Source organism: Glycine soja, chromosome 6 (assembly GCF_004193775.1).
Source record: "Glycine soja cultivar W05 chromosome 6, ASM419377v2, whole genome shotgun sequence".
NCBI classification, from domain to species: Eukaryota; Viridiplantae; Streptophyta; class Magnoliopsida; order Fabales; family Fabaceae; genus Glycine; species Glycine soja.
The window spans coordinates 14,781,717-14,809,083 of NC_041007.1; the positions used below are offsets into that span (position 1 = coordinate 14,781,717).

The following is a 27,367-nucleotide window of genomic DNA, read 5'->3' on the forward strand; positions in this document are numbered from 1 at the left end:
GTTTAACAAGACTATGACTCTGGCTTTTTATCGAATTAGTTGACTCAATCCGATTAAGATAACACTAATCATGCTACGATAAGTTAATGTATTTATTTAGTAGATTTACATAATTACATTATTCTTAGTGGCAGTAGTAGACCCATGTAGAGTTGAGAGGGTGCAGATGCACCCCCTCCTCAATTTTATCATATGGAATTAAGGTGGACCCATGTATAATTGTCATCTTTTTACCCTCCTACATTCATAATTTGAACCCTCTATTTTTCACCCGTTGTCCCCACTAATTCAAGGTCCTGGATACGCCAGCCTAATGTACCATATAATCATATATAGCTTGAAGAAAATGAACTTGAAATGAAAAAGAAAAATCTATATACTCAATTGCTCATTTTGAAAGCACGTAATGATACAAGTACATTCCTCTTTTATCCATTTTTATAAATGAAATTGGATGTACAACAAAAGATAAAGGTAAAAGAAAAATAAAAAAACTACCTATCCTTGACGAACTCCGATATCATTCTTTAAGACCGCATGAGGAGAGGCCTTTGCATAACTTAGACATGGCAACAACCTTAATCAAATTAGACTTAGCTGCATCCAACAATGGATCTGATTGGAGGGCTTTGTCAAAACAATACTTGGCCTCCTCCAAAAGACCCTCAGCAACAAACACAAGACCCAGATTGTTGAATGCTGGAGCATACCCAGGCTGTAGTTCAAGTGACTTTGTAAACATAGCCTTCGCACGTTGATATTGTTTCTGATGCCGATAGAGAATTCCCAAGTTGGATAATATAACATGCGCTTGTTTAGTTGTTGCCAACGACAATGCTTGCTTGTATACTTCTTCAGCTTGTGATGGTTCTTCTGATAGTTGAAGTGAGACACCTATACATGCATTATCAACCCATATGAACATCTATATTATCAAAAAATCCTTCTATGGGAAAGGGATCGACTGAGGGAGCTCAAGTGCCAGACCACAGTATGCAATACCAAAGGCAATATTGAATTTGAAGATGATAACATGCACATTCCTATTACAGTCGAGGGAGAGAGAGAGCATACCAAGGGTAGCCCATGCATAGCTGCAATCCTTGTCACAGGCAACAGCAGCTTTAAGGTACTTTTGTGATGTTTTGAATTGCCGAGCACAGAGACTATGAATACCGAGTTGGTGCCACTGCACAGCATCATTTGGATCTTCTGCTATAGCCTAGTAGAAAAAGAATGACATGCCAAACATGTCACAAACTATATCCATTGTAGAAACACCAAAAGACATTTTGAGTTGTGACATTTAAGCTGAAATAATTAAGCAGATAAAGACCTAACCAGCATAAACAACACAATCTGCAAGATATAACCTAATTTAGCAAGTGGATAATTAAGATAAAGCTAGGTCATCCTAGGATGATAACTAAAAGAAAGCAATAAATTACCTGCTTTAAACTGCAAACAGCACGCTCTTCAACTTCTCTTAGCCCATTCTGTTCACTTTCATATGCTGCCGCTATCTCATGCTGAGCCTTATGAACCATGGCAAGCCCAGACCAAGCTATTGGAATCTCAACCAGGGATGAATCACCGTCTCTTATTATAGAAGCCATCTCATTTCCAGCACACGAAAGCAGTTCACTAGGATCTTGAGATCTTTCTGCCTCCTTTATTCGATGGAAAGCAACAGCATATCGAGTAGACATGCAATTGGGTTCCAGTTTGGCTGCCTACAAAGAAATGGCAACAGAAGGGAAAATTTAGCAAATGTCAATGCAGAGCACAGAATTTCCACATGCTGATTTTCATTTGGTGGGGTGGAAACTTTAAAAGTGCCACTATCAATATGCAATACATACACGCATTATTGATGAGAGTAATTCCTGCCATTTTAATTATGAAAAAAAATACATGTAAAAGGATCCACACAAATATTTCCACCAATAACAAGAACCAGGAAACCAATGAACAACCTCAATAAATACGCTATAAATGACTGTAGCAAGGAGCCATGAGCACCTTCTCCAAGCACTTGCTGGAACTTCGATGATCACCACTAATAGAAAATGCACAGGCAAGATTTGCCCAGACATGGGCTGATTTGCTATCTGCTTTAACTGCAGCCAACAAACATTCCTTAGCAACATTAGCAGACATGATCTGATCAGTCATGGCACCTTCAGCAGCACTTGCACCAGGACCTGGAATTAATGAAGAATCATACAATAAAGAGTAAGAACCATACTACCAAAAATTCTTCATCCATTTAAGCATAAACGACAAATAAAGGTAATATCCCACAAAAATAGAGTGCAGAGTCAAAGAGCAATAAAGTACCTGCTACAACCGAAGCATATTTACACAAAAGAAGAGCAGCATAATTGACCAAGGCTGCAGGATGGTTTTGATCTTTTAAAATCAATTCTTGAAAACACTTTGCAGATAATTCCAAATTCCCACTGCAAGGCAAGATAGTAACAATATTGAGTATTGACCATTGAGGAAAACTATGAATGGAATAAAAATTCATTCCCTTTCCTTTTAAATTAAAGCCACAAAAGTATTAGTATTTCCCAAATAATTCAATGTAATATTCCATACAGAAGTTAGAGTACAATCCGAAAAAGGATAGCAGCAGTTTTATGTTCTAATAGCAACAGCCACTATTGCATCGACGAGCAAGCTAAAAAGCAGACACTTCTAAATAGTGGTTGTCATGTCATAACCGTGACAAATATGTATCCATGATGGATACTGCAGGGACACTTCAAATACTTTTAATAGCATTTTTATATAGTTTTCAAAAAACTTTTATACTAATACAGATTAGAATACAACAATAATTAGATAATCTAGCATTTGTTAAAAGGCACTACTTCATATAGAAAAATAAAAAATAACACCCCAAACTATAAAGAGACAATTACCATTCATACTTACATTTTAAGATAAGCTATCCCAAGATTTCCTAGGCAATCATAGTTCTCTGGAGCAATGGACAACAATGATGACAAAACTGAGACAGCACTCTACACCAGCATTGGAAGTCACATTGGTTCAAGCAAAGGGAAAAAGGTAGTCACATCAAATACTGACGCTGAAGCATATGCCTTAAGAACATTAAAGCATAAGAAAAAGAGCAAACAAGATAATTGTACCTTCACACGACCAGTTTTAAGAAGGATAAAACCCAGTGTGTTCCATACAGCTGTCTGTCTGATATCTGACTTTACTGACTCTTTCAGCTTAGAAAGAATCTCTTCAAGTTCATCAGGTTCAAGTTCTTTATCTGAACTATTTTCAGATGAACTTTCTAGTATCAGGCACTAAAAGGATTATAAAATATGTTAATGAACCGAGAGATTAGAATCATTAATCTATCAAATTAAGATCATCGCACCTGTGCATGGTGAATCTGAACTAAAGAAAGCAATTCAGGCCTGTCAATCTCAGCCTCAGGCCTCAGCAAGATCTCTTCTGCCTTCTCATATGCTAACACAGCCTGAAAATATTTCAATGAACAATGAGCAGACTATATGTATCAAACATAACAGGTAAATTTAAAAGCAGTGATTATTAATAGTACCTTTTGAGGTTGGCTTAATCTTTGGTACATCAAGCCGAGTATAAAATGAGCGTGAGCATTTTTGGGCATCTTCCTTGCAACATGAACCAAGCCCTATAACATATTAGCATGGACTTATTTTGTTGGTAATACCAATAAAGCCAATAATAGTAACAGTAACACCAACAATGGCCATGACCATAACAAATTACTACAGTGTCAACATTACAGTTTTGGCTTTTCAATGTTCCACTTTGCTATAAAAACAAGTGAGGATGGAAAGACAGTAATCAGAAGAAAGCAATCTAAAATCAATCATGGTAAGTTAACTGATGAGTGAACAGCTTGCATTAAACATGATTCACGGTAAAAAGTCCATATAAAATAAACCCCATTATAAGCTACAAATAAGCAAAACAAAAAACAACCAATTAAGAGACATTAGTTAATCATAAATCATCTGAATTGAGGAGATATTTAAATCATGTGGCTATTCTGCAAATAGAAAGGAAGGACGGGAAAATAATGTTAGAATACTGGTGTATCACCAGGTCACCTTGTCCCAAGAAATACAGCATGTTAAACTCAGTACAATTCATAACAGCTACAGCATTTTCACAACTTGAAAGAAACATATTGAGAATTTTTTTCCTCCGTGATAACATAGGAACAAGAAAAATGTCTCCATCTTCAACAAGTATCCCGTATCTATCACAATCTCAAATTGGATGGCCAGAAATATTTCAATGAATCAAGAAAAAAAATGAGATTAAAAAAATCTCCATCTGCATGCCTAGACATGGGATGATTTGAATAAAATAAAAAAATGTTTAATGACTTTAAAGTAAACTCACAGTCTTCACACTGCTAACTTTTTCCTCCCGAGATGAAGGAGGCCCTTGAACATGTTGATCACCATCCACATCAGCTACAAAATCAAGAGAAGAATCTGTCTTTCTTGAGCGGGATTTGCTCAGTTTGTTCAACTTTTTACTTTCAGCTTCAATGCTATCAGTGTCTTTGGACAACGAACTTTTATCTTGACTGTTTTCGTCATTTGCCAAACTATACATTAATTAAAAAATAAATAAATTAAATGACAAGAAGAAAAAAAATGATAATAAGTAATACTCTAAAATATTCATTTTGTAGTTATAGGTCCCACCATCAAATCAATTCTTTTAGAAAATATCAGTCACAATTGAATGAATAATAATCAAGAAAACAGATTTTCTTCTATAAAACAAAATAGAAAACTGCTGATAAAACCTCTTCAGACTACAATCCTGCATAATTTTTTTCAAATTGAATAAAATGTCATATTATAACACATTTGCAAAGAAGCAATTCAGCTTTTTATACTTTTTTTTGAGTAAATGCCGAACCTGAAGTTTGTTCTCTAAAGTTACACATTCCACTACATTAATCCTCCAAAACTTTTGGTAATTAAACTAATCCCTCAAAGACATAAAACGCCACCATATTTTAGCCCTCCAAAGAACCTGTCACCAAATTAGCCTCTCAAAAATCTAAATTATCACCATATATATAGTTTTCCCAGCAATTATACAATATCTCTTGGCTGTTATGAAAGCCATTAGCTTCAATAAAATTACAATTTACAAATCAAAGGCCCTTTCTTCATCCTCCTAGACTTTCTAGATACACACACATCCTAACCACAAACAAAAAGGCATTGTGACAGTCTCAAAACACACTTGAATTATACAGCCAAAAACCAGATAACTGTTTGAGTAAACCATAAATTTAGTTCCTCAAGTATTACCCTCTCTCCTAAACAGTCTTTAAAGTAATGAAATTATACAAGCAGCCTTACAGTAATAAATTTAATCCCTCGGTTTATATATTTTACTAATTTGAAGGATTTTTCAATACTCGGGGGACTATTCAGTATGATTTCTAATACTTAAGTTAACGAAACCTCAAACATAAGGTTCAGTAAGTTCGAGATTTCAATTGGTTCTCTAATAGTGAAGAATTAGAAACGAAAAAGGAAAATTGAAGTGAATGTGAGAAAGTGGAAGAAAGTCTCACATGGTAATTAGTGGAGGAGGGACGAGAGAAGAATCGTCTTCTTCGGCTTCGGCTTCGGCTTCGACGTTAAGGTCTGCCAAAACGACAAGCTTCGTCGTCGTATGGTGAAAAGCCATCGGATTAGAGCTCTCTTCTGCTGCTCCCGACTTCTCCGCCATTTCTTCTGTTTTAGTTAGGTTTCGCACTCCGCATTTTGCTCTACGTAGTTTTTGGTCAAGGTTTAGGGTTTTCTTTTTCTTTTTCTTTCTTTGGATTTTTTAGATTAGGATTTCATTTTGATTAGATATAATATTTTTTTCTTTAAAATAAAATACTATTACTCTTGGCGAATTCTAGAGTGGACTTGCAAATAAGTGGTTCACAGGAGAACCAATTATCTTTGTTTTTTATTGTCAAAAGTCAGTTTTACCCTCATCCTTAAAGCAAGACATTAACGAGATTCGTAATCACCACCTCGTTTCTCGTGCCCGCTGTGTCCTTGAAGAATCGAAACCAAAATCCAACAATTACGCCAATAAAAGTAATTTAATAATAAATCCAAGAGCTAATAAAAATGCTCTGCCCATGTGTACCATTTGTTGTACTTTTTCACCTTAGAATTTGCCTATTACTTAAAGTAGGGGAAGTTTTTATAAATTTCATTCAAAAGTTGTACAACTTGCAAAAATATTAAAAAAAAATGAAGTTAAAAGTATTTTGACATGAAGTGTGATGAAATTATATTTAAAATTATTTAACTTCTTAAAAAGTTATAATTATTAATATTTTTTTTCTGAAAACATGGTATTCTTATAATTAAAAGTCATGTAACTAATCTTTCAAGGTATAAAAATTACTAAAGTGGATTTTTATCTTTCATAACAAAATTCTCTACGTATGCACAATTAGATAATTGATTAATTGTGTTACATTTTATTGGTTTTTAGTTTCAGGTTATTGACATTTATATGTTTTTATTTAGACCACAAGTATCCTCCTCCACAAAAACTTGTTTGAGGCTTTCATGGTATATTGGATTTTCAATCCTCTTATGAAAAAGTTTTAGTGAAAACAAATTTTTTAATGTCAACACATTCCTGAAAACTCAACACTTGAGATTTTTAAATAAATTAGAACAATCTCATACCAACTTTTTTAAGGTTCAATCTCATCCTAATAACTATTTTTATGTTTGTATAATAATTGCACTGAAATTCAAACCTATAATCTTATGTATATTACAACAATCCTCTCATCACCCGGACTTGTAGGCCAACCCTAACTAATTTATACACTCATTAGTATTGTTGCATTGAATAAACAAGTGTTTTATAATTCAATTAAATTTTATCCATGAAATAATTGTTTCCCTAAAATTTAATATTAGAACTAAAAATATTACTAAGAAAACAAATAATATTTCTATCCTATTTCTCTCATTCCCATTTGCTTCCTTCCGGTCAAAGATGAATATAATAAAAGGATATGTGTGGACTCTAGTATTTTTTCTCTCAGCAATACAATCTTTTTAATTAATTTTAATTTATATATAAGTTAATTTTAACTTATAAAAAAAAAGTTCAATTCATTTTCTTCTTAAATAAAGAAACTTATCTAAACGGATGGGGCCTAAATGTTAGTCACGAGTGTTAAATGGATAGTTGTTAGTTTCACCTATTCTGCAGTTATATTTGCTTCTCTACAAAAATAAAAATAAAAATGGTTAGGAGTTAGTTGAATATTGATTAGATTAGATAGCTACAGAAATTCTGATAAAAAAAATAAAATAAAAAAAAGAAGAAGAAGATAGCTACAGCAATCAGCACAGAAGGCTAATTTATGTTACTGCAGGATGCAGACCAGCTTTAATGCTATCAAATAAATCCAACGCCTAACCAAGAAGGGGAAAATAATCCCAATGTCACTCGAGTATTTACTCATCGATTTGAGGCTTTTTTTACCGAAAGTGCTTGGCCAGATGGGTAAAGTGCTTCTACATTCGCAGCTTCTTGATATGCGATTGTGTGTAGGTGTAGCTTTACTTTATTTTTGTAAAAGTATTCACTGATTTCCATTTTTTTACACTTTCGTTTTATTGTTCAATTATGGGATAATATTCGAAGAACACATGAACAAAATGAAACTGGAAAAGTTAAGGGGCGTTTCTTTCGGGAATATTTAATTATTTCCAAAACCTCAGGACTAAAAAAAATTATTTCACGTTCTACTAACATCTCACAAGTCGACCATTCACATTTAAAAAGTATCTTTAAAATATTAATTTTAGAACTTTCAAATAACAATTTTCCCTTTAATATACCTTTCGCGTTACATATTTTACTTTGCCGTATTTTAGGGGCTATTAATAATTTATAATATTTCAAAACTACAAATTAATTCTTCTTTTTACTATTTCACAATTTGTAATATTCAGTATTCACAGGCAAAACAACGCACCTAGTCCTACGTATCAAAATACCCAAGATTTTCTATATTGTATGCATTTTCTAAACCGAGATATTAGCATCATAACATTTAGCGTAGTGTTTGTTCTGCAATCTTCACATCACTATAGCCTAAAAGAAAAAATATTATACCAATAAATCTGGTTTTCAAATTGGCTCAAGTTTCAAATTTATAGTTATGCTTCTAAGATTGTTGGGCCCGGCTCACAGATATGGGCAGCTTTAGATCTCTTAGTACCATGTGTATCGGATAACTTGAAAAAGTATCTCACAAAATTTCAGTTAATCCTATCTTTCCCCAAATTTGAAACATCTTTTGCGCAAGATTTAGCCCTAGAGACTCCACACGGAAGATTTCAGGTCACAGGATGAATCTTGGTTATAATCACAGGATGCCAATTACTAAACATCAATAACTCAAAAGTGAGGCAACGAATTGAAAATTTACTCTAGTATTGCAAGAAATTGGTATAATTGGGAGTTCTCTTTTCATTAGAAGCTAGGCCTCAAACCATGTGGGGCCTCTGAGGCAGCAGCAGATTATAAAACTTATCATGCAAGAAGAAATTCTTTCCCTTGCTATCAACAGCCTTTTTCCACCCACACCATCCTCCATTGACTATTTTCTTTAGGTCATCCGAACCTGTATAGTGGGGATCGAGTATTAAAAATGCACAATCTCCACTTGCTTCATTGTAATCCACTCCCAAGAGTGTATATGCAAGTACACCACCACCTGCATTTAGAAACCAAATCATTATGAGAGATATCATTACTCCTACCGTCCCTACCAAAAATTTCTGAGCAATACAGACAAACATAACACAACTCATATTGAAGTGAATATGCAAATGAAAAATATACTGTAGAGTCTAGAATTTCAAGCCACCCTACAAGGTAGGCCTGGTAAGATTCGGGTGAGCATAGAAAACCAAAACTTGAACCGAATCAAACTAATTGTATTTCATAAGAACTGAAGTGAACTAGTTTTTGGTTCAGTGAACTGGTGCATGGAAGTGCTAACCAGAGAGATTCTCTGTACTAAGAGGTAATTGCTTCAAACCTTGATACATGCTCACCATTCCTGTCGATCCACCCTGACTCCTTTCTCTACCCCTCAATTGATATTAGTGAGCTACTGAGCTCGTCAAAGACCACTTCCCTGACAACACCAATCCCTCTGCCACCACTGAAAAGGTCCTCATCAAGTTCCCTGTGGCCATTCTCCAGCTCATCGACAACAAGTACAGGGATGAGCCTGCCTACAGGCTGCAGCACCTCCTTGTCATTTGTCTCTGCGAGAGCCAAAATTTTGTCATGTATACACCTGCATATTCACTGGCACAATCCAATGAGTACACAGCTGCAGTCAAAGTCAACTCCTCGCATGCACTACTGCTACTACTACTACTACTTTTGTGTCCCAAAGAAAGATTCTAACTTGACAAACAAGGAACGATGAGAGTAGTGCCATGACCAAAAAGGGAGACAAGGATGATTTTGCAGAACACAGCAGCTTCTTGGTGCAGGAAGTGTTAGGGTTCTGATTAATTTTGAGGATATTCAGTGATTTGCTTATAATGTTAACCAAATTGGATTACCGATTAACTGTTTTAAAAAACTAATCCAGGTTCTTGAACTGTTTCAAAAGGTTTAGTTCAGTTTAGTTCACAGTCTGGTTTGGTTCTTTGCACAAGCCTACACCATACAGGGAGATGCTATAGATAAATGACAGATAAAAGCAAAAATACATAAATTACTAACCAATCATAACAGGTGTACTTTGGTTTTCAAAGTGCAACGCTAGCTCTCGACATCTTTCCGGAAGCTCAGCTCCAGATCTAACATTGATGACTTTGCACGTAACCTGTTAAAAAAAGTACACCACCCAATCAAATCATTAAGAACTCAATTAGGTTCACAAGCAATGCATACTTCATGGACTGTGTACAGTAATGGATCAAGAATTTAGACTCAAGCCTTCTTTGGGGTGAGAGGCTCAACATATCTTGTCATGATTCTAGCCAGAGAACACAAGCAAGATGTCTAGTTGGGCCCAAAAGCCCAACTGCATCTACAATATACAGTTTAGTAATAAATCTACAGTTGGACATTAAGAAATGCTAAGAGGAGCGACTACTTACACCCAGAAGTTTGTCCAAAACAAAGCTCAATTCAATGGCACCGATCCAATCTCGTGATCCAACAAAAGAAGGGTCTTTATCACCAATTTCAACAAGAGTCTGCTGTATTTCCCTGAGAAGGTTGTAGTTTGTCAGGCCAAATAATGATCATATGCATGAATATGACAAAACAAGAAGATTTTGACAAGAGTGAACTTCAGCCAGACAAACTGATTCATTAAATTTCCTTAAATGAAAAACAAGAAACTCTTTAAAAGACCAATCTAATAATCCATTACACAAGAAAAATAAAAACGTGACCCAATTTAAACCTGAAGGGACAATAAGAAAATAACGGAAGGAATGGTATCTGCCCTCGAAAGAAAATTCACAATCGCAGGAGAGTGAAATGTAAATACCTATGAGAAGGAACTTCTATGGATGTGTAGTTTTGAAGTCTGAACCACGAAATGATAGTCTGGAGAGAGCGGTAAGCACAACCCCACCCCTAGAAAAATTAAATTAATTTAGTTTCTGATACTAAAAGAAAATTGAGAGATTTAGTTTTAGTGATATCTGTACTCTGCAGGTATGTAAATATAATTATTCTTTTATCAGTAAAAAAAAAATATATATATATATATATATATATATATATATATATATATATATAAAATCAGTACAGGTAGTACTAATAGCTGTACATCCCAATGTGCATGTTATCTATATAAGATTATGGTATTGAAATATGCATGAGATATTAGAATACCATAACCCCCATCTCTGGGCACACTGGACTATCCATTGCAAATATCTAAGCCACATTCAGCAGAAGAAAATTGCATCCTCCATCAATTTCTGTCCATTAAAATTGTCATTGAGAATGCAATTCTGTTTCTATGATTCCAAATGCACCATGTGAGGGCAGCCCACCAAATCCACCATCTGTTTTGGACTATTCCTGATGCCTTACAGTATGAATGTTGTAGAAAGTGTTCCCTAGGTGATGCAGGGAACACAGTTACAACCTCTGTACATGCAAGGCTCTCCCACCATAAAGGCATTATATTCTTTGGCAACCAAAAAATATGTGGGATGCTTCCTCCTCATGACTTGAACAAAACGGGCAGTGGTAGTCATCTAGCTGCACATTCCTTCTCCTTAGGTTTGCTCTTGTTGATAGTCTATCCCTAACCAACCTCCAAACAAAGTGTGCTACCTTGCTTGGAATTTTCATTTTCAAATTAGTGCCTCCAGCACTGTTCACTGCTGGATTGGCTGCCCATTTCACCTTGGAATCCCCCCACAAAGCTTGACACACAGTTCTATCCACCATTTCCTTCTTAGTTTCCTGTAGACATAACATATCCACTTGCTCTTTCACCTCCAATTTCTTTACTGCTCCCCATTTAATACCCCTCCCCCAAACCTCTAATATTATAGGTAACTATCTTCATTGATCACCCACCCTTCTTCCCAGCTTCTCAAGTTCAGATTTGTCTCTTCCATCTAGAACAACCATTCTGGACAGCAATTCATTTTCTTTCTTCCCAAAACCAGTTCCCGTGTTTTTAGCCAATTCCAATGTACTTGTAGCCTCCATCTTTGCTTCACAGCTTCTCGGGCTCTTGTATATTAGCTTGAAGTTGAACCTTCAGCATTCGCCCCTTTGGCGTAAGCATCCCACGTAGCAACTTCTTTTAGACCACTTCCTCCATCCAAAGTAAGAGAATCAGGCCTTGTTGGTCCAGCATCAGCACTTCCAATGTCTTTACGAAGGCTGGTGTCTTCATTAGTTTCTTTTTCTCCTCCTATCACACCAAGCCCATTTCCCCCTTTGTATTTTCTTGTCCTCTTGTAAACTTGCCATACTGATTGAGGCCCATTATATTTTAGGCCCAAGTTCAGTTCTTCCATTTGGTCTTGATCAATCACGTCCTCTACTGAGAAACATGTTCTGAGTTGTTGTCTTTTCCTGAAGTAGGTAACTGTACACCCCCCTCAACCCCCTTTAATTCAAATTAGTCTGACTTTTGTGGGTCCCCCTTGCTTTTATTAATTATTACCTGCTTCCATTTCCTTTCCATCACTTTGTTTACGAAAAAGGGCTTCATCTTCCACCCTCTCTTTTTGTAAACTGCTATCTCTGTCAACCCTTCTTTTCTTTTCCATACGTGAGAGCTCTTGTCCATGGCCGAAAGCATGACTTACGTCTGCCAGGCTTCCTTCCTTTTGTACATGCCCACGTGTTTCAGTGGGCCCTTCCAAGAATGAATCCTGGAGCGTGGTGCCTTAGTTGACCGAGGTCAACATGTTGGTTGGGCCACCACCAACAGTCAAAGGGATCTCTGTCTCCACCCTCCCTGCTGTTCGTACTGACCTCACCTTCTTCCTCCGCCGCCACCCCCACCATGGTTTTTCGCCATCAAACTGCGAGCAGACAGATGCTGCATCTGGCACAATCTCGCTTTCCCCGGAAGAGATCTCCTCCGATGAGTCCAAGAAGTTCAGTCTTCTACATGTGCACTTCCAAGAACTATAGCAAGTTTCCTCCACAATCTTCACTACAAACTCTTCTCCATTGATATTCGCCGTAACCAAATGGTTGATTAGCGGAGACCAAAGTGTCTTGACAAGGACTCTTGCCCAATCAAGTCTTTGTTGATCTTCCACCTCTTCGTCTACCTCGACTACCTCTCCTACGCTTTCTGCAATTTTCTTGACACTTTCCATGTCCCAGGCGTGTATTGGAATGCCCCAACACATTATCCAGACCAGTCTAAAGCCAGTGCGCATTTCCGGACTCCGTTACTGCAACGAGTGGAACATAGATAATCCACTCTGAACTCCATTTCCGGACTCCATTAGTGCAATTTTCTTGACACTTTCCATCCCCCATCTCTGACGTCTTTTGTTGTCCCTTGTTAGGTTGACAGTGGGGTTGCGCCATGACTGCCTTACCCTTGTCTCGTCCACCAGATGTAGCCCTGTCAATCTCCCTATCTTGTAGATGCGTCTTGTCTTCCCTTTCATGTTTTGGTAGATTCATGTGTAGTTTAAGGCCCCCTACGATCAGATTATCCAACTGTCCCTCAAGTTGCTTGACATTGGATACACCCTTGAGTCTAACAAAACCATATCTCCAACCACTTCTATTCTTGTCCTTAGCTATATAAACCTCCCTGACATCGCCTCATTTCTTGGAAGTAAACCACAATTCTTTTTCTCGAATGTCTTCAGGGAAACGCGTAAAGCAGAAAGACGAGATATCTGAAGCGTCTCTTGAGTTTCTCGTGCTGTCTCTCCACCGCCACTCCGACAAGTCCACTGTGTCGTAGATGTCATGCCCTCTTCTTGCGAAGTGGACACAGAACCGATCACCCACATGCTCTCTGTTTCTCACTCACCCACTCTCTGTCTCTCTGTCTCTCTTCCTCTCATTCTCTCTCTTGTGGCTTTTATTTGACGTAATTTCTCATGATTAATACTCAAATTCTAACCAACATGTAAATATAATTATATTTTGTTTTAAGACGTTCATTGACTAGACAAGAAGTCACACACACTAACTAGTGCACCACACACTTAGCCAATGACTGAGTTTGGCAAGGACCCCCTCCACCACCTATCCTTACTAAGGTAGAGAACCTTCGTAATGAATGGAAATTAGTTTTATACCACAAATAAAAACTGGCTTAGATACGGAACTAAAAAATTCTTCAACATCACAACTCAAGTCTTGTTATTTTAAGTGCTAACTGCCAACATCCTTACATTTAAATGGCATATTAGGCCCGTCAAATGGATAGACTGGATAATGTTTTATTATTCAGATTAATAGATGAACTAAAAACAATCCATTAAAAATTATTAAAAAAATCCAATCCATCCATTAACATTTTTTATGGATATTTATCCATCCCTAAAATTATTTTTTTAAAATAAAATATTTTTGGTAGTACTCATTAGTGTGGCAGTTGCCTGTCGGATAGTCTTAAAAAGGGATTAAAATGATTGCTGAGGGAAAATCTCAAGAACCTAACAGATGAAAAGGAGCTTAAAAGCAAAATAAAATGGAAAGAAGTGAGACTTGTTGAGTGACAGAAGGTCAAAAAGCAAAAATCTTGCTCCCAAATAATATCCATAAGATTAACAACTCGTCCCAGAGGTAATGGTGAGGACAACAAATAAAGAAAGCTAATAAAAATTGATTCGCCAGCATTTAATGCCCTTAAACTAGTTTTTAATGGAAATAAAGTCATCGGTCAATGATAAATAAAAACTGATAATGCATTTGCGAAAGCTCAAATGGAAACTTGATAAAGCGGCAATGTGTGCAGCTTCTGCAAAATGCCAACTTAAGTGACCCTCTATTTAATAGAGAGATCAGGTGCTACATATCAAAAGGTAGGATGGTAGCCAGACTCTACAGGGCATTGAAACACTACACTCTAAGAGGCATACAAAAAGTGATCCTATTCCAGAACTCATCCAGGCAATAGAAGCCAAGCTATGCCTATATAACATTATTTTTTATTTTGAAATAGTGGAAAGGATTTGGCAACTCAAGAAAAGACCAAAAATGCCAAGTCCATTTTTCCACAAGCTGCATTCCTTGTGAAGCTACACATCAGATGACCTTCTCTTACATTTATTCTCATTACCTTCCACGGGTGATCATCATTTCTAATTTCATATATAATACTTTTGTCATTCATAGTTTCATACAGCATTATACACAAAAACCACACTAGTAATAGATTATTCCAATTTTATCTTTTTTATCATCATTTTTACATACAAATAATTTTGAATATATTTAACAGATTACTTACAAAGAACAACTTCCATTATCGTAATTTTCATCATTTTAAACTTCAAATGATTTTTCCCATATCCAAACCATAATTTGCAACTGCCTAAACAAGATTATGTTAATCAGTTAATCTTAAACCACTCAGCAACAACAACCGAGGTTTGTCTGTTATGTGTAATTTCAATTGAGCACAAGAAAATGAAGATGAGATGTAATTTAATGAACATGTTACAACCATTAGTGAGCAGAAGAATTGAAATTACCGAATCATTATAACCATCGTGAAGATAATGGAAGTATTCATAAGAACCTTGAACAAGGGAAACAGTTCCCCCAGTAACTGCATTAACCACAACCATTACAAATGAGACAAAAAACAATTATATTTAGAATGAGGGACACAGGCCATAATAGCAACTTACCCCCACTACTTGGAATCCCAATGTGTACATCTCTGAGCAAAGTTGAACCTAATATTACCAACAAATATTAAGAAACTTAGAGCACATGATATATGTTAAGGAGTTAGTATTAGAAAATACAACCTGAAAAGAGGCAAATGCAATCATAATCCTGACACCTATAGAGCATAAACTACCCATTCAAATGTATATATTACCTTTCTGTAGAGAGACCATATCATTGTTATTCAATTTTGAAAAATCCAAGGCATTAGAAATTCTTAGAAGGGGACGATCATACGGCAATCCCAACCTTGAGTGCAAGGATCTCCTAACTTCAACTGCAGAAAGCATGAATAATTCATAAATCACTAAATACTAACACATGCTGAGATCATAAATGATAAAGTAGATTGGAAAAGCCCAAAGATTCAACAGATATATTCTTCTCTGAAATTTATCAACAGCATATAATATAGCTTTATTCTATATTTTCTAATGACAAGTACATCGTAAAAGAATTATCCTATCCATGTCATAATTCAACAACATACCTTGCTTCATTTCTGTCTCCCCAAAACTCAGTTCATAGAAAACAGTTATTGGATGTAGAATCCCAGGAGGACTAAAGTGATAAGATTTTAGCTGACAAATAAATAAATTGCTAGTCAATCAAAAGAACAATAAGTATTTAACAAATAAGTGAAAAGAAAACTTTACTATGAAACAATATAACTAAATTAAATAATAGAGTAAAAAATATCTTAAACACAATTTCATGAATCTGACCTGACTGATCACTAATAATCATTAGGGTGTTTTGTAAAAGTTTTTTTTTCCAATACCATAATTTCATTAATGAGAGAATATGAAGCAGGATAGGTTCAGTCCAAATTCATACATTAGTACCTTACATCATTATATACTAATTACTAATTTTGTCATCCACACACTACCTATCAAAGTTGAAACAGGTCTGGTTCTTGTAACCATTTAAACTAGAAATATTCCATAGTTATAAAACAGATCTTCATATATTTGAAAGTTCAGATGAAAACCATTATATGTAGTCATCCTGATGCATTACAGCCCATATGAAATTGAAATTGTCACTTTCATTGGCGAGTTGTATTATAGAAAGAAATAATGTACATATTTGCGAGACAAAAGCCAAAAATTCATTTGAAATTCTAATGATAGGATAGAGGAATGACAATGAGTCATTGCACATCCATTGACTATAGAAGGATGATTTTCTTGTGAATCGGAATCATGGTGAAATAGTAGAACCATAGTAGGTAACTGGAAAGATGAATCTATTGCCTCACCCAAGGATGTTGTGCCAAAAGGTTAGGCAACATCAACTTCTGCACTACATTTAATTGGTCAACTAAGCCAGGTATGATTAAACTTGAAACTGCATATTTCAGTGGAAGCTTCCTGGAAGAATAGCAGAGTACATCTAACTTAATATCCACAATAAGGAGTCTAGTTTCTTCCTGGACTGAAAGCAATAATTCAACTTCGATTAAAATAAGCTAAAAATAAAAGGAAAATAAAAAATTTCAATGAGCAAATATTGGACATCAAATACAATCCACAAATTTTGACCTGGAAAGTATTCGGCAACAGGGACAGTAGAAGCTGATGATGACCCTAAGCTATTAAAGAGAACACTAACTTGGATAATATCTGCATTCTAAGAAGAAGAAAATTTCACAAAATGGACGATGGTAGTCATTTGAATATTCATGAAGTACATGCAGAAAGGAGAAAATAAAGACAAGATAAAAAAACAAAATCACAAATACTATCAGAAAATCTAAGAAAAAACCAAACAATTGAAAAGAAAAGGGGAGAAAGATCACAAAGAATATCGTAATCTTTTATGTTACCTCTGCAGAAAAAACTGGTGAGCCTGCTTTACTGCTGATGGGAAAGTATGAACATGATAGTGAGCTTGCATCAAAGCCATCATCATCATCAGCCAAAGCCTTGATCTTGGAGAGGTCTGTGCTAAAGTCTAATTGTAGACCTCGAATTATGACAGGAGGAGATATATCCTGAGAGGCTTTGTTTGACGTTTCTAACAAGTACACAGCCTGAGGGTCTCTTAACTTGGCAATAACGGCTTCGGTAGCCTGTACATATGATTTCTCAACATCTGCAAAACAAAATTGTCTAGAATTTATTCCCATTTAGAACAGAGTGATAGTGATAGATGCATCTTAGATAATTCACTGCAGTCCAGATATTATCCTGTGAATCTGTACACTAAAACGTACACAACTTCTATTACAATAAAATAGGGTAAACCATGGGACTACTCCCCAAGGATGTGGAGTACGAATCAAGGAACAACTCCTTTACCTATATATGTTCCTCTATTCACATAGTCAGCGATCGAACCCTTCATATGCTTAAAGGGCTCGAGCTACTCCTTGTGGGTAAACCCTACTTTGTTTAATAATAAGCCAATGAAAAATTGTATGTAAACATAAGAACATCTAAGTAGACGTCTAGAAGAACTCCTAAGGACCCTATGTAGACTTATCCAACTAGATAAATCACTCAAGCAAGTGTTTCGTTAATTATACTTATAAAAGTGGCATATGATCTTCCCATTAGCTCCTTTTAAGTTTTAACCCCACATGCAAACCTAAATTGAAATGTCTAACCAACCAAGTACAATAGTGTCAATCTAATTAATAATAACACAAATGGATTTCCCAATTGCAGCACATGTTATGTTTCTGAGAGAAACCAATCATCAACAACTTCAATGAACCACATAGAGAGAGCGAGAATAAGCAAAACATACCAGTTGGATTCTTGAGACTATAATAGAGTGGCAACTTAATTGGAAGCTCACAGTGAAGCAAGCAACCATTCTCCCACACAAACTTCTTCGAATCCCGTTCCTCTATTACCGACGAAATGGATTCAAGTCCCGTCGCATTTTCACTCTCTGACACAAAAAACCGCAGCTCGCCGGAATCAAAGCCGCAAACCGCTCCGATCACCGGCCGATCCGTTCCCTCGCCGTAGAGAAGGTTCCTCAACGTACGCGCGGCGTCAACGGCCGCGCGAGCGTGGGCGTCATCGCCGGAAGCTAGGGCACCGACGACTTCGAAGCCTCTCGGGATGAGAGTGCGAAGGTCCTCCGATTCCTTGGGCAAATCGGGGGAAGCAGCGGAGGGGAGGGCGTGGATGCGGCGGAGGAAGGAGGCGACGGTGAGTGGCGGGAAGAATGGGGATCCGATAAGCCAGAAATGGATTCCCGGGTCGGATCCTTTGGTGTTGAGTGGCTTCGGGCGGCATAGCAGCCTCACGAGGCGGTTACTATCATCCGCCATTGAAATTCTCTTTTGTTTTGTTTTTCAAATTTTAGTTCAATGAAACAATGGAATCACGGGAAACGGTTTCTTCTTTGGCTCGAAATAATATGAACCGGTGTGCAATCTTTGCTCAGTCGCAAGTACGGGTGTTCCCGATGTGATTTCGTGCCCTTTTAACTTAAAATTATCCTCAGCCGAACAAAAATTTAAATAATAATTAATTTAACAATTAATGGTATGAATAACCAACAAAAGTTTTAATAATTGAAGTTAAAGTAGAATAGAAATTAATTTTAAATTGAATAATACTTTAATAATAATCTTTCAACTTATAAGTAGTAGAGTATTTGCTTCTAAGTTAATGAACTTAAAAAAAAAAATAACATTCATAATACTTGTTTTCGACTGTCCAAACTTAGAAAATAGATATTCAACAATAAAACATTAATTACAATAATAATTTCTAAGGGTGTGTGATGTGAGATTTGATTTTATTTTATTTCCGCGTGTCAAACTGAGAATAGAATCAAATTATATGATGTAAAAATAAAAATAAAAAACTAAATCAAATCAATAACCATTGATTTTTCATGTGATTTTCAATTTTTTGGGTTGGTTTTTAGTTTTATGCTCAACTTAGTTTGGTTCCAAATACCCCTAGTTGTAAGAGTGTTTTTTATCCATGGAAATTAAAGATTGTTAAACTCGAGAATTTACATAAATTTATACCGTTTCTTTAAAATCAACTTATAGAGTTGAATCGTAAACTAGTCAGGATTTACATAATAGAAAAAAAATATTAACAAACATATTAATGACATAAACACTTAACAAAATACTCTTAATACAACAATAATTTAATATTTCAACTTCATAATAAAGTCAAATAGAAAATCGCAATAATAAAGTGTAAAAGTACATTAATATTAAATAAATGACCAAATATAAATAAATTCGTAAAAACATAAGTCATTAAAGTGAAAACAATTTAAAAAGGAGGCAATTTCTTCATAAGAATTATAGTTGATTTAAAACTCATTGACTCGCTACCTCACTCTGAGAATTTATGCGAGTTTACACAAGTTCATCGAGTTTACCCAAAAACTTGAGAGTTAACTCATTTTGTCTACGTAGACCTGTAAAATCGTAAGAGTTTAAAAGTTAACTCTAGAGTTTGATAATCACGATTAAGGGATTTACAACACTCATACACATTATTCAACCAATTGAGCTAGATTCATTTGATAGTTGTAAGAGTGTTTGGTTGTGGAGCGAGAAATATAATGAATGAAAATAAAAGAGAGGAGATTTGAAGAAGAAGAAAAAGAAATAGAGTGAAAATAAAGTTGAATGTTAAGTTGGTTAAAAAAATTGTCACCATGATATTGACATAGAGTATTAATCAATTTTGATGATGGCTAATCTACATCAAGAAACCTAGTTGGACACCTTTGGTGGGTTTTTCATTTCAATCAAGTTTTATTTATTCACAATACTCGAACCCGAGACATTGTTTAAGGTAATCAAGTCCAATATCACTCAAACTAACAACTTGATTAAACTAGTTAATTTCATAGAAATAAATGAGTAATAAAGTGAAAATAAAATGATAAAATTGTCTCGTTTGAATGAAATGAGAGAAGAGAATTTAACAAACCTATGAAAATTACTCTTTTAGACCTTTGCGACCAAGTACCACTAATTATAAACAAATTAAATCCCACAAGGAAATTTTTGTCATAAAATCAATCACTATCAAAACCTATATGACAAAAAAGTTTCCACAACTTGTCACTGTTTAGTTAACTCCTTCACCTCGAAAAGATAAATTGTTTTGTGGGACCCATGCATGCTTAACTTATTTCCTCCTCCAACCACCTCAATCAAACCACCGCCCATATTTTTCGCCCATTAACTCCAAATCAGCACCGCTAAACTATGCGTTAGACACAACCATAAATGGGTGTGTGGAACACACTTTTGTCTTTCCTAGATCTAACTTCTCCTCGCCCGCCCCCCCCCCCCCCCCTTCTCTCCCTTTCCCATTTTCTCCTATATATATATATATGCTTTGAAGGTGAGTGAATCTTCCCAAGATCTAAATTTCCTCTCTCTTTGTCTCTCGCTCCTTCTCCCCCTAGATCTACACTTTGAAGGTGAGTGAATCCTTCCTCTTTTTTTTTCTAGATCTATTATTTTTCTCTCACTCTTCGATGGAAAGCAATTGAGTTTTATCTTTCTTAGAAGGTAAGTGACATTTGCAAATTGATTTCCTCATAATTTGAATATTCCTCTTTAACATCACATCTAAATCGCTGAAATGCACTTAAATCTCCAAAATTTATTCTTCTTTTCTTATTAATTTACAAAATGAATCACTTTGAGAAAAATCATATCATCATTGATTGCATGCATGATTAAATAATATAAAATTTCTCTCTTGTTCTTGCTTTTGAACTTTTTTTTGCCTTTTTCCTATATCTACTTTGAAAGTAAGGCTCTCATTTTCCTTCCCTTGACTTTTTTTATCTCTTTCTACATCTTTCTTCCATAGATTTACACTTTGAAGATGAACAAATCTTTCTCTTTTTTTTTGATTTGTTATTCTTATCTCACTCTTTAGTGAAAAGCAACTCGATTCAGTTTTTCTTCTCACTTTTGAAGGTGACTGAGTTTTGTGAATTCATTACCATGTAATTTGAATTTTCATCTATAACATCACATCTAAATTGTTGAAATGGACTTGAATCTCCAAAAGTTATTTTTCTTTCCATATTATCCTTTGAATTTAATCATTTTGAGAAAAATAATGTTATCTTTGATTATTTACATGATTAAATAATGTAAACATTTTCTCTCGTTCTTACTTTTGAACATTTTTTCTCTATTTCCCTAGATCTACCTTTTGAAGGTAAGTGTCTCTCTTTCCTTATTTTGATCTATGCAATTTATCTCTTATTTTTTCCTTTTCTCCCCAAATCTACTTTTTGAAGTTGAACAAATCTTTCTCTTTTTTCAGATCTACTATTCCTATTTCACTCTTTGATGGAAAGCAACTTGATCTACCTTTTTCTTTCTCACTCTTTGAAAAATGAGTGAATCTTTCTTCTTTTCCAGTTCTATTGTTCCTCTTTCACTCTTCCATGGAAATGCAACTTAATCTACTTTTTTTCTCTTTTGCTCTTTGAAGGCGAGTGACTCTATTTCCTTTCCTTGATCTAAGCTTTTATCACTCCATTTCCCCTTCCTTCCCTTCTTCCTTTAGATCTATGCTTTGAAAGTGAGAAAACTTTCTCTTTTCTAGGTTTTTCATTCCTCTCTCACTCTTTGATGGAAAACAACCTGATTTTCTTTCTTTGTCGCTCTTCGAAGGTGAGTAAGCCTTTGCGAGTATATTTTCTTGTAATTTGAAGTTTTTTTTTTAAATTCAATCTAAATCACTGAAATGGACATTAATCTCCAAGTTATTTTTTTATTATTATTTTATTGAATTATTTTGAGAAAAATGCTATATTTGATTGTGTATATGATTAAATAATTTGTATTATATAAAGATTAGGTAACTATACTTAATTTCATGGTCGATTATGGTATGTGTTTTCACCATTAATTTAATCACTTCCTTGTTTGTGTTGATAGCCGGTGGACTTTGGCTTTAGATTGCACAACCTAGTTGAAGGGACATAGGACTTGCAAATCAGTAGTTGTGCTCACTTTCTCTTTAAGGATCTTTGAGAATCTTTAAGAGTGGAGTGCTTATGTATTGGAAGTCTCATTGATACCATTATGAAATGGATGTCTCTGATTCAATTGTATACATTTAGGTTAGTTGGTTTATCTTTTTGTTGGCTAATCATTGCTATTAATCTTCTTCTTAGGCACAACTTGATTTTTGGTTTGTTTTTGCTATTGATTTTTGCTTCTACATTGAATATTTATTACAATCTTGTTAAAAAGTAGAGTTTACTAATTTCCTACTTTTCCTTTGGCCTATTCTTTTGTTGAAAATCATGGAGCAACTTATATGTTCAAATTGGTTTTTTAGTATTTAATGTTTACATTCTAATAAATTATAAGATCTTATTAGGAGAAAGATTCATGTTGGTTAGATGAATAAAGTTTTTTTCTTACATTTTCTATTATAGATAACAACATTGAACGGAGTAATCTAACAACTATAATTTTAATGGTTGTTTACAATTAAAATGCTACTACAATGGGGATGGATTGAATGAATAATAAGTGACAACTTAGTTAGAAATTAATAAATTATTATTTAAGTATTCTTGTGAGGATAAATTGGTGTGAGACAGTAATATAAGGAGAAACCCAAATTCTTCACTCTTTGGTATTGTTGGGAACATTTAATTTTAGATATAAAATTTGTTTGACTAAATTGATAATGGATTTTCTAAATGCAATTCACATTGTTCACATGGTATAATATCGACCAAGTGTGAAGTTGACCCAAGTTTAGCACACAGACTTGAAAGTATCAGATGAAAATATACATGTCACAACCATTTTGCACACATTTGGTCATTATACTCATCATTTCCATTGTCTCACACATTCACACGTTAGTTTTTGTATATGAATGATAGACATTTGTGAAGTTTATTCGTAAATATTATATCATGCTTTCTAATTAACTTTTTTTTCTAACTCATATAGTAATGGTGTTGTCTCTATCTACTATCAGTGACACTTCTACTTCAGATTCACTCTACTCTCTTAAAGATTTTCAAAGATATCCTCGAAGAAAAAGTAAGCAGCACTACTACTCGATTTCACAAGTTCTGCGTCCCTTCATTCTAGGTCGTTCAATGAAGTACCATTTTTTTAAGATAAGAAGTATAGTTATTGTTATGGGCAAGCCTTCAATTAGTCATAATTGCTAGACTCGACAATTCTTCAAATTACACCGTTCATTGTTGGGAAGAATCATGATTATAATGACTAAAAACCTTGATTATGTGGCTCCTTCAGCCAATTCCCCCGATCATACCAAGTCAAACCTTAATGGGAATGTGCTACTCCTTCATTCTCTCCCTAAATAAGCACACATCAAAATGGTACCTAAGGTATATTCATCTCCCTACTTATATTCCTTTAGGTCCAAACTGACTTAAGCATTGGAGTCCTTGCAGGTACACTCACTTGTCTCTATTTGTGGATCTTATTTGGTGAAATCAAGTGACTTGCACAAAATGTTATCAGAATAGTTACTATTCTAGGAAAAGGTCTCCTTGTGGATGAAGATGGCCTAATTCAAAACACTCAAGTGAAGTATAGTGTTTAATCTCTTTTTGTGATAGTGTTCAACATAATACCCATGGCGGAACAAATTTCCCAAAACTATTTGTTTCCCACAGTTTCAGTTTTTTATTATGATGGTATCTGTTCGGCATGTATAAAGTTGTTAAGTTATTAGTAAAACTAGTTACAAATCACACAAGTGATTGAAATTAGTCCATCTTCTTTATTATGAATTTTTTTACTCAATAAAGTCAAGAATCGAAGTACCTTGAGGAGCAAGACATAATAAATGAAGCCAAACCAATTAAAGTATTCAATTTAGCACCACCTCCTTGGACAATAGCTTGTAATGTTCATGGAAAGCCTGGACTTCTCTATGGTTTTGTTTCCTTTTTTATTTATTTTTAAAAAAATGATTTTTTTTATTAAAATTTTATTTTTTTAAAAAAATTAATTCCCCTTTTTAAATATTATTTTTGCATTAAAAAATAAATAAAACTTTTAATATTATTATTTTATTAAATATAATTTTTTTGTTTATATTATTTAATTTTAAAAAATGATAATATTTTTTTGTTTAATAATTTATTTATACTATAATACATTACATCATGAAGAAAATATATAAATAATAATATTTGTCTAAGGAAAAGTTGAAGATCAATGTATGTTGGGATAATTTTTTTTGTTATGTGCCTTGTTGTTGACAGATTCCACATATTTTTCTAGTATCCTGTTAATTTTCTTCCTCCATCTTAGTAGGGATACAAGTTGAAATCGGACGATCTTTGCACTCGTCCATTACATGAGAATAACGTATGTGTTTAGCATGATATTCATGTTGGGTAATCAATCCTCTCACAAATAAAATTATCCATCTCCACAAATGATCACAAGAACATAACAAAGATTACATTGCGGGAAAAATAATAACAAACACAAGAATAATTTAACGTGATTCGACACCTTTTGTCTACGTCTACAGAACTGTCTCAAAAATATTTCACTATCACATGGTCTCTATTATAATAAATGTGTGGTTGTGTCAAATTCGTTAAACAATGTGTGTATTGCTGATCGCTATTCATTACCTCGGAGATGACTTTAGAATATGCAAGTTGGAGTTGATCATTGCCTACCTCTGATAGCAAAAGTTTTGTGACCTTGAAGTACGTCTTCCCAATTATTTTTGTTTTATTATATTCTGTTTATTATGTTTCAATTTCATTTTATTATTTTCAATCATTATTGATATTATTTTTTGTTATTTGAGTGTTTTAATTTCTTCATATAATATAACTAAGACATGATAATTATATATTTATTATGTTTTTTAAAAAAAAATTAAAAAATCAAAAGTTCGAAAGTCTTGTATAAATTAATTATTATTAACTCAAAAATATTATCAATTTTTAAAAATTAAATAATATAAGAAAAAAATTATATTTAATAAAATCATTTTCCTAAAAACATAAAACTATTTTTTTATAAAAATAAAAAGCTACTTTTTAAAAAATATTTTTTTTAAAAAATATTTTTTTAAAAAAATAAAGTTGGGAAGCCAGATAGTGAATTCCCGACTTAACTTCCTTAAAAAACATTTAAAAAAAAATTAAAACAAATTAAAATTAAAAAAGAAATATTACACCGGTTGTTGAAATAAAAAAATAATACAATTTGTATCCTTATATTATAATTTTAAATTAAAAGAAAAAATATTATTTTTTGAATAAAAAAGGAAACAAAACCATAGAGAAATTGGGTTTCCCAACCCCACCTCACCATGAAGAAAAACAAGTGTATTTTAAGTATTTATTTTGAAAGTGGTGTATTTTAAGAAACTACAGGAGAGAGAAAATGTAAATGAGGTAAAAAAAAAACCCTGCTATATGCTCGATAAACTTATCTTTTATTATAATAATTTTTTAATTGATATTTATTTTGGAAAAAAAAATCATCCATATAATTGATTTGTGCGATTCCTACAATTTAACTTTTACGGAATAGCATTCCTCATACTCTTTTTTTATAGAACATAGAAAGGCTCCCTGTAAGAAGCTTAGAATTAAATAAAGTTACTAAATTTTTATCTCCATATAAAAAATAATAACTCTTTACATAACGATAAGAAAATATTGTTTATAAAATTAACCAAATAAAATAACATAGTGATTTATTTCATTGTTATTATATAAAGGGTGATAGGTTCAATTGTTATCAATATCATAATTGTTGATTATAGAAATATGAGACCAAAAATATCATATTATGAATTATAAGAAAATCAACATTATAATTTAACGGAAAAAAAGAAAGAAAATAAATTTTAATAATTCAAGTTTATTTTAATGTTTCAGATCCATTATTTAAGAAAAAAATTATAATCAAAGGGAAATTAATTCGCGAAACTCGCTCACCTTCCAAGAACAAGTGAAAGGACAAACATATCCCAGTTCACACACTTATTGAATATAACAATTTTTATGAAAAATAATTCAATTCTTAAAAGGTTCGTTTCAACATTTCAGATCAAGAGACATTATCTAATATAACAATTCAGATATTTAATAATTACAATCTGAAAAATAATTCATTTCAGATTCATTGTTTAAGAGTGTAAGACGAAATCTATTTATAAAACTTGCTCACACCTTCCACGAATGTTAAGACAACAAGTATATTAGAGATAGAAAGAGCGAAAGAGCAAGAGAGAAAGCTTACATACCCAAAGAAAGAACTTATGTTGGCATGAATATTTTTCAATTAATATTACTAATTTTTAATGCAATCTACTTAAGAAAATTTGCATTAATATATTGAAGACACTAAGATAAGAGATAAAAGTGGTGTTCGACGAGATATTTCATAAACAAGTTAAAACATTTATTTGATTGTTTAATAAACAAATTTTTTAATAACATCTAACATTTTTTAACCTTTACTCTAAGTATATTTTGTAGAACATTAACTTCTAGTTTTTTTTATATTTTCTTCTACTTTTATCCTTAATATATTTATTTATTTTTTTATATTTTTTAAATAAATTATGATTTTATTATTTGCCTGTCATTAAATGTTAAAAGTTATTAAGAAACTATTAAAAAAAATTTGTTTGCCGAACAATCAAACAAAATTTTCAATTAGTAAAAAAAATTAAAAATTAATTAAAATATCTTGTTAAATATAGACTTCCATGACATTTAATCAGTTCTTTTTTAGTCCTTATCATCTAGTGAGTTTAGTGCTAACATGCCTAACAAAATAGAGAATATTAATTAGTATAATTAAGTTAATCAAGAATAATTTAAAATAAGATAATTAGATTAGTTTTAGGTGTGTAAGTCAATGAAATAATGTATTTAT

General features: G+C 33.6%; 2 protein-coding genes and 1 long non-coding RNA gene across 9 annotated transcripts; 1 reads left to right on the forward strand and 2 right to left on the reverse strand.

The window, feature by feature from the left end:
- Positions 1–352: 352 nt before the first annotated feature.
- On the reverse strand, positions 353–5,874 carry LOC114416314 (probable UDP-N-acetylglucosamine--peptide N-acetylglucosaminyltransferase SPINDLY). Of its 2 annotated transcripts, none has more exons than XM_028381178.1 (11): positions 5,624–5,874; positions 4,423–4,612; positions 3,590–3,682; positions 3,404–3,505; positions 3,162–3,329; positions 2,944–3,032; positions 2,341–2,462; positions 2,023–2,204; positions 1,449–1,733; positions 1,075–1,222; positions 353–894 (listed from the first exon to the last, which is right to left on the reverse strand). In XM_028381178.1, exons 1-11 carry the CDS (start codon positions 5,779–5,781, stop codon positions 521–523), a joined length of 1,911 nt encoding a protein of 636 aa, XP_028236979.1. In that variant the 5' UTR covers positions 5,782–5,874; the 3' UTR covers positions 353–520. The 2 variants fall into 2 exon arrangements, with proteins under 2 accessions (XP_028236979.1, XP_028236978.1); XM_028381177.1 differs by having other exon boundaries at positions 4,423–4,633.
- A 2,300-nt stretch (positions 5,875–8,174) lies between these two features.
- Positions 8,175–18,901, reverse strand: LOC114416315 (probable Ufm1-specific protease). Of its 6 annotated transcripts, none has more exons than XM_028381181.1 (13): positions 18,229–18,901; positions 17,303–17,571; positions 17,019–17,106; positions 16,736–16,911; positions 15,962–16,052; positions 15,626–15,748; positions 15,429–15,476; positions 15,270–15,346; positions 10,610–10,698; positions 10,212–10,323; positions 9,832–9,934; positions 9,147–9,362; positions 8,662–8,803 (listed from the first exon to the last, which is right to left on the reverse strand). In XM_028381181.1, exons 1-12 carry the CDS (start codon positions 18,761–18,763, stop codon positions 9,178–9,180), a joined length of 1,896 nt encoding a protein of 631 aa, XP_028236982.1. In that variant the 5' UTR covers positions 18,764–18,901; the 3' UTR covers positions 8,662–8,803; positions 9,147–9,177. The 6 variants fall into 6 exon arrangements, 5 of the variants coding, with proteins under 5 accessions (XP_028236980.1, XP_028236982.1, XP_028236981.1 ...); XM_028381180.1 differs by having other exon boundaries at positions 9,131–9,362; XR_003667448.1 differs by having other exon boundaries at positions 8,677–8,803; positions 9,092–9,362.
- A 1,896-nt stretch (positions 18,902–20,797) lies between these two features.
- On the forward strand, positions 20,798–24,201 carry LOC114414028. The gene is made up of 4 exons (XR_003667101.1): positions 20,798–20,901; positions 22,385–22,569; positions 23,420–23,829; positions 23,896–24,201. It is a non-coding gene; the product is annotated as an uncharacterized LOC114414028 (long non-coding RNA).
- Positions 24,202–27,367: the final 3,166 nt, after the last annotated feature.

Coding starts and splice junctions, on each gene's coding strand:
- LOC114416314 (XM_028381177.1), bottom strand. CDS start 5,781: ATGGCGGAGAAGTCGGGAGCAGCAGAAGAGAGCTCTAATCCGATGGCT. Junction 3,330..3,403: donor TTCAGATTCACCATGCACAG/GTGCGATGATCT, acceptor TAATCCTTTTAG/TGCCTGATACTAGAAAGTTC. Junction 2,205..2,340: donor ATATGCTTCGGTTGTAGCAG/GTACTTTATTGC, acceptor CATTAATTCCAG/GTCCTGGTGCAAGTGCTGCT.
- LOC114416315 (XM_028381179.1), bottom strand. CDS start 18,763: ATGGCGGATGATAGTAACCGCCTCGTGAGGCTGCTATGCCGCCCGAAG. Junction 15,749..15,961: donor GGAGACAGAAATGAAGCAAG/GTATGTTGTTGA, acceptor TGCTTTCTGCAG/TTGAAGTTAGGAGATCCTTG. Junction 8,804..9,831: donor AAGTACACCTGTTATGATTG/GTTAGTAATTTA, acceptor TTCTAAATGCAG/GTGGTGGTGTACTTGCATAT.